We start from the raw sequence: 7568 nt of genomic DNA, 5'->3' as shown, positions 1-7568 counted from the left end.
CTTCTCATCCGGGTCTCCGGGTCTGTTTCAGTGATGTTGCTGTGGAGCTGCCGTTCACACTGATGCACCCCAAGCCCAAGGAAGAGCCCTTGCACCGGGATGGTGAGTTTACCCCTTTTCTAGTCCCCTCTTGGCTTCGGGACTTGCTCTGCTGGTCTGAACCAAGCCTGGTGGGCGGGGGTGTCGCTGGTTGGGTGGGTTTGTTAGTGACAGAACTGGCCTGTGCCGGAATTGAGGTTTCAGACACCTCTTGTGTTCGAAAAGGAGTCTGCGTAAACACTCACAAGCAGAATACTCGGGGGGTGGGGAGGTGTCAGATTAGTAGCAGCTGAAAGTCCCATAGTGTGTGGGCCCCTGCTGGTCCTGCAGATCCTGGACTCGCCTAGAGACCACGTTGCATGTGCGGTGACACAGTTGCAAATGCCCCTTTGCCTGTGTAAATGGTGCAGTAGAGGTGGTCCAGGCCCTTCATCCTCGTGAGGCAGATACATTGACCTCCATGTGGCTTGCCATAGAAGAACTAGCTGGCTGCTCCATGTGGGTGGTAAAGATCCGCGGTTCTCGTTACATGAGTCGGGGCGTTGATTCCAGCGTTATGGCTAAAGTATCCTCTCCCCAGTGCTGCCACAGAATCCATAGGCCTGGAAGGGACCTCGAGAAGTCAGCTAGTCCAGTCCCCTGCACTCATGGCAGGACTAAGTATTATCTCAGGCCATGTATGGGTTGATTGCCACTCTCCACCCCAGAGATGGCTGCATTTCAGTCCTGGTCTGGTGCATTTGAGGCCAAATCCCATTCCCATTGATTTCCAAAAGGAGTTTTGTGCAAGCAAGGATGGCAGGATTGTGCCCAGAGCTTGTGGTGCTGTGGGATGAAAGAAGCTGTGTAATGGTTATTTATTATTTTGTCAAGTAACTAACCATGTGCAATAATTCCCTGTGTTTAGTTCCAGAGAATGAAGCTCCCATAGATACAAATCTCATAGAGCTTGATACAAAGTAAGCTAAAATCATCCCAGGGCCTATATGGGAATGTTGAAACATTTGCATATGAACTCAATCAGTGATCAACTCATTTGCATGTAACTCAGTAACCAGCTAACTCATCTAGACGTAATTCCGTTAATATCATTTCCATGTAACAGTCAATGATTAACTCATGTGCACGTAACCTTTAATGCATGGGGTTTCTTTTCTTTCTTTTTGGCATGATAACCATCTTGCATGTGTTTTGCAACAGGAAAAGCACAGTAAGAAACCACCTTCTCTGTCTCTGAGTTGTATTTTGCTCTGTTGCATCCATGTCATTGTGTTGTCACAGCCGGACTTCACACAGTGGAATCTGCTTTTAGTGAGTGTCGCTGGTGGGAGACGTTAAGTTCTATGGATCAAATCATAGGCCACCCTTGGGTGCCTAAAGCCAAATCCATAGTCACCTAATGTTAAGGGTGGCCTGATTTTTCAGAGGGGCTGAGCATCTACAGCCACTCTCATGGACTTCACGGAGTCCAGCCCCTGCTGTCGCAGGCCCCCCAGGCACAAGTCAGGCGCTAACGGACAAATTTTCAGAAGTGGCCACTGATTTTGGGTGCCTCAAATTTTGATGTAACGTGACGTGGCACCACCAAGCCCCTGGCTCCTCAGAGAGGCACATGCAGCTCTTGTTGCCTTCAGTGGGAGCCATGGGCACTTGGTGCTGCTGAAAACCAGGCCTTCGGGTTTTCAAGTTGGGCCTAGAAATTGGGGGGGGCCCAGATCAGTGGTTGATTGAGATTTTGGGCTGCACGCATCATAGCGCACCTCTGAAAACCAGGCTTCTAATTGAGGTGCTGAAATATGGTTGCTGGGATTTGAAAAGCTCCTAAAACTTAGAGGCTTTGGAAAATCCCACCCATGGGTGCCTGTGGGTGGCCACCCTGAGTGCCAGCCAGATTTCCAAACTCCATAGTCCCTGGATCCTAACGCGTTTACCCCTTGCCTATAAATATGAGTGGGGGTTTGGGCCGACAGGGTCAGAGTGGAAATGGTTTTCTGTGATGTTGTCCAAGTCGAGAAAGGCTCTTGCGCCTTTCTGAGGCACCCCCAAAATCTCCAGTACTGAATGTTAGAGAGAATTATAGAGTGTGTAATAATCTGGCTGACCTGCCTTGGTACGAAGATGCCTGTTAGAAACCCAGTCATGGCACTGTGGAAATCTGGCTTCTCCGTACAATGTGATCCAGGGAGCTCGCTGCCCCCAGCACTCCTTTTAACAGAATTCCACTGTGCTGCCCGCCTCAGAGTGAAAATGTGTTTAATTTGGGGATTAGATCAAAGCCGGTTCCCAGCTGTGTCGTGAGCTGGTAAATTCTCCATGCGGAATGGAAATTCAGGGCTCTGTTCATCAGAATGTGTCTGGTACCTGTCTGCTGGAAACGCTTCCTAGTTCTTTCTGCCTTCCCTGTGCCTTATTGCATATTCCACGTCCCTTCCACCCTATCTAGCAAATTGGTAGCTTGGAAGCCAAAGCAGCTGTATTGATGATACCGAGTCTGCGTCACTCTGTAGGGATTTGCTTCTATCCACCCCTGTTCCGGTACATGGACCCCCCTGACCCCGCTGGAATTTTGGGATCCGGTTCCAGCAGTAAGGCTTTGAGTCGACAATTCACTGGAAGTACCTTTATTCCCCAAAGGCTGATGGGCTTTTTAACCAAAGGAAGTACATCTTGTACGCTGTGCTCAATGTCACTATAAACCTCTACTATGCTAATGCTTCCCTAAGACTAAGCAATACAGTAGAGCTGGAAGGAGGACCCATCGCATCATCCAGGTGTCCCCTGGTCTTGGGTGTCCAGTGCACCTTCTGAGCTAGGGTGTGATGCACAAATCCCCCGTTTAGATTCTGTACCCATGTGCGTCAGTCAGTGGTTTGCGTCCGCCTGTCTCGGACACATCCTCTCGCAGCGGCTGCAGAGAGCGGATGCCGCCAGCTCGATCGATTTGTGTGTGTTAACACAAAAACAACCCCCTTTAAACAGGCTTAATCTGCCTAACAAGAGGAAAGCTAACGCTCTGCCTAGCAACTCAGCCCTGATTATTTTTATAGCAAGCGCCATCTTGCATCACCCGTATTCCTTCGCCCCTAGGACCTCTCTACATGCCACACATGTAAAAGACCCTTCATTCCTCTTCAGCCCTTGGTTATGAGGGTGAAAAAAGCCCAGAGGATTAAACAGGTTTAGAGGGTGATCTGGGAGCAGAGATCAAAACCCTGGGCCCAAACAACTCCAAACTTTGGGAGTTATTTGAAACTCAGACACTGCGGGTTCAGACCATGGTTAGTTGGCTGGTGCCAATATCTCCTCCTGCTGTGCCTAGAGTAACACCCCCACTAAAAATCACTCCGGGCTCGCTGGGAGAACCAAGAGATGACTAGACCTCTGTTTGTGGCTTTGATGTCAACCCCGCTCTCAGGTCCTGGTCCCTTGCACGATACGATGGCGTGAGGTTGTTTCCAGCTGTGATGTCTCACTTGGTGCCTGGCAGGCCCGGCCCTCGCAGAGCCTGTACTGAGCAGCGACGGCCTCTGAGGTTCTGATCATGGCAGAAGGCGCCTTTCAAACCCTTTGCCCCTGTAACTGACATCTGATCCCCACTCCCCACCCCTTACAAAACATCACTGTGACTAGATGTTTCTTTAGCTCAAGGGGAGTTTCTGCTGTTGTGAGGATAGGATCCCCATACAGGATACCCTATATATACTGCGTCTCCCCCTCTCTGCTCCTCTGGCACTCATTTCTCAGTGGCTGCTTCTGCTTGCCGCTCCCTTGGTCCCTTTTTCCCCACAGCGAACCCAATAACAGCAGAGACCAAAGGAGCCTTCCCAACCTGCATGATCAGGTGAGGCCAGAGCCAGCCCACCTGCCCCTAGTGGTGAAGCAAGGTCCTAGCACGGGCACCAGGGGATGCCGTTGCCTCCCACCCGTTCCACTGTAACTTTCTCCTTGTGTCTTCTGCCAGTGACGACGACATTGTGTTTGAAGACTTCGCCCGACAGAGACTGAAGGGCATGAAAGACGACAAGGAGGAAGATGAGGAGGGGACAAACTCGCCGCAGCTGAACGACAGATAAACGGGATTCTTTTAACCAGTTTTGTTTGTTTCCAGTAACACCTCTGCATTAGGCTTCTTATATTTTGTATGATTTTTTTTTTCTACATGTACCGGGAGCCTATGGATCACCCAGCTGGTGACGGCAATTATAACCTTACAGCTGTGCCATATTTATCACCATGCATCTAGCTACCTAGGCTGAAGTCTCGTCAGCTGTCTCGAGAACGAACACAGGGTGGTGGGCCAGATCCCGAGGGGGGTTGCAGCAAGCCGGTGTCACCGACGCTCAGCACCCCTTAGGATTTGGCCCCCTCTAGTCCCTGGCTCTGTTTTCACTCTGGAGCAGCTGCTCTCAGCCCTTTCGTATGATCTGCATCTTTTATGCATTTTGTATAATCCAGACAAGACAAATCTTTGTTACGGGGGTGGGAGGAAGGGGTGGGGTGGACAACGCGTGTGAAAGGGGTTTATTTTCTAGGCACATTGGTTTCACTGCAGATGGGACAGTGGGTGAAGTGGGCACAATGCTACACCCTGGCTGGAGAACAGTTGTGACGCCGATCAGCTGACCACACTGAGTCCCGGGCTGTGACCCGCCCTCCCTGTGGTTCACAGCCTATTGGCAAAGCCTGCAGATCTATGCACAGCCCATCTGGGCCAAGAGCCTTGCCGACCCTTAGCACAGAGCCCACGCCCCAACCTCAGCACTGCTGGGCCCCAGCCCCTGTCCCTCATCTTGCTGGCTGATGGCAAGGATCTCCCTCGCTCGAGGGCAACTAGACTTCCCAGTGTGGGTCCCACGCTGGCCCTGCTTTGACCCCTGTACCCGCACCAGGATCCTAGCCCCCCACAGGGTCTTGCAGGAAGTGGTGGAGGACTGGCTGGGCCAGGGCGCTCCTGCTGGCCACTCAGGGAGGCTGTGCAGAGCCTCCTGTTAGCTGCAGGCAGTGCTGGACAAGGGTTCCTGCCTGAGGAAGCATCCCCTTACGTGATCCCTGCCAGTTCCACTCAGCTCCTACAGAGTCAGGAGAAAGGGGCCGCTAGGGGATCGACCCCAGTATCTTAGTTTCTTCTGCAACACACTGTCCCCCTAGTCCGGCGTGTTTAGAGGAGGGATGACGAGAAGCGGCTTTTGTGTCTGTCATCGGAGAGAGAGACAGTCACCAGCAGTTCAGACACATGTGCTGAGAGTGCTGGCTCCCAGGGTGGAGACCGTAGGGTTGGGGAACCGCTGCTCTGGGATCTGCTGTCTGTCTCCCATTCTGCACCTTGCGTGCCGTGCCATGGACTTGGGCTGCTCGTGATTGCAAGCTGCAGCCGTTCCGAGTGAGTTCCGATGCCTGCTGGCGCATGGGAGGCAGTGGGCACCAGCCGGCCCAGCCTCAGCCTGGCAAAGTGGCACTGTTGCTCTTTAAGGACAGGACTGGCTGCATTTGGACACTGCCAGGCAGTGAGAGGTTCTGTGGCAGCCGAGAGGGGCAAGCTGCAGGAGGCAGGAATCAGTCAGTCAGGCTGATAGTCTATGGCGACTGCTCAATCCGTTAACACAGGGACACACGTGCCTCACTGTGAACACAGCCACCTGCTCTCCTGCCAGCCGGAGCGCACGGCTGTGCGTAGACCAGGCCGTGCGCTGTCCCACGCTGTTCCGTACCCCACAGGCCTGGCGTGTGGCTGGGGGGCTGTGAAGCGCTGGGATCCCTCGGGTTAAGGGAGGAAGGTGTGAGTGGCAATTTCCGGGCCTAGGCGTGATGAGAGAAACAGGCAGGATGCTAGTCCCAGTCCCTTCCATCGCGGGAGCAAGGGAATGGTCCTAGGGTGAGGCATTAGGAGATAACTGCCTACTAGGCTTTGCCTTTGTAGTTCCTCCATAAAGGCTATGGACGAGGTTGTTTGAATCGTAAGGGACCAATCCTGGAGGCCATGCCGAGGCAAAACGCTCTGCGGCCTGTATGAGTTTTGGCTGGGTTTGGCCTCTACGACGAGTCCCCACAGAGTGGCTGGAACAGGGTGGTGAGCTGCACATTTGGTGTTTGCATTTATTCTGTTGGAGGCAAACTCTGCTTTGGGCCCCCATCAGCTTCACGGCCGCACACACGCCTGACCCTAGGAATGCAGGAGAGAAAAATCCTGGAGAGGTCAGTGGTGTTTGATTTGCAGGGCCAATGGGATTGGACAAGGCTGATCCTGTGACTGAAGATAACATTTTGAAGCCAAAGTATCGTTGAGTCTTGGAAACCCGTAACGTTTTTATCTTCTGTGCCAGGACTGCATGTATATCACACACACACACACACACACGCACGCCTGTTAGGAGACTGAGGACTCAGACAACCTCCATCTCCATGCTCTGTACTGAAGGAACCTGTTCTGCAGCTCCTGCTGCCCACTACTGATTTTCTCTCTCCTTTCCACACAATGGACAAAAATCATCCCTGGTGCAACTCCAGTGACTTCTTTGGGCTTCCCTCAGGGCTAGATTTGGTCCATCTTTGCTCCCCTCTCTTCCTCTGCCCTCGAGGATTATTTAACTGTCTAAATGATTTGAGAGCTGGGTTAGAGGAAAGATGCCTCTTGGGATGAAGTTCTCTTCTGGTGAGCTGCATTCATGCAGGATCTTCTGGGCGCATGAGAAACCATCTTCTCCTGTCAACCCCCAGAGAACCCAGGGTGAGTGCGCTCCACCTGATATATTCTCCATGCCTATTCTGGGTACCCCGAGACCTGCTGATACTGGTGTTTGCAATGTTGTGGCTGTGTTGGTCCCAGAATATGAGAGCGACAAGCTGGGTGAGAGAATAGCCTTTATGGGGGGTGGAAGAGCCAAGCTTTTGAACTCCACGGAGCTCTTCTCCAGGTCTGGGGCTGGTACTCAGGGGGTCACAGCTCAGTGCAAGCTGGGACAGGTTGTTAAGCATAAGGGAGTAACATGTTGCCAGAGACCAGTTACAATGAAGTGGGAAATTAACACCTCCGCAATCGAAGGACAAAGGCTGGTTAGTAGGTTACAAATTGTAACACACCATAAAACCAGGACCATGCTTTTTGGTGTCTAGCAACGTTCTCAGTTTAAGTTCCCAGGCTCATCTTTTGAAGGCATCGTGAAGGTTTCCTTTGAGGAGCGGGAGTGAGAGAGACGAAACAGAGCAATCGTGTTGTGAGAAGTGTTCGCCGTGGTGATGGGGTGTTTTGGTCTCATCATTTTGCTGTGTGAGTTCATTCGACAGTCTGGTTTCACCCACATAGTTATTGTTGGGGCATTTGCTGTAATGGGTCATGTACATCACATGTTGTGATAGGCACATGTAGGGCCCATGTGTCTTGAAAGGCAGGTTGGGGAGAGTGCTGGTCATTGTAGCAGCGGAGAGATGTCTGCAGGTTTCACATCTGTTGTTCTGGCAAAGTCTGGTGCTGCTCTGAGTTGATGTCTTGCTTTTGTGGATGAGGTTTGCAGGTTTGGAGGGTTGTCTGAAGG

At 52.0% G+C, this 7568-nt stretch overlaps 1 protein-coding gene across 1 annotated transcript; it reads left to right on the top strand.

The window, feature by feature from the left end:
- The first annotated feature begins 7 nt into the window (after positions 1 to 7).
- Positions 8 to 7328, top strand: LOC135980349 (beta-arrestin-1-like). Its single transcript, XM_065580374.1, has 4 exons — positions 8 to 102; positions 947 to 998; positions 3455 to 3571; positions 4001 to 7328. Exons 1-4 carry the CDS (start codon positions 63 to 65, stop codon positions 4110 to 4112), a joined length of 321 nt encoding a protein of 106 aa, XP_065436446.1. The 5' UTR covers positions 8 to 62; the 3' UTR covers positions 4113 to 7328.
- Positions 7329 to 7568: the final 240 nt, after the last annotated feature.

Source organism: Chrysemys picta, unplaced genomic scaffold (assembly GCF_011386835.1).
Source record: "Chrysemys picta bellii isolate R12L10 unplaced genomic scaffold, ASM1138683v2 scaf2808, whole genome shotgun sequence".
Lineage (NCBI taxonomy): Eukaryota > Metazoa > Chordata > Testudines > Emydidae > Chrysemys > Chrysemys picta.
Note: the sequence above shows the minus strand (reverse complement) of the source record. Positions and strands in the feature narration are given on the sequence as shown.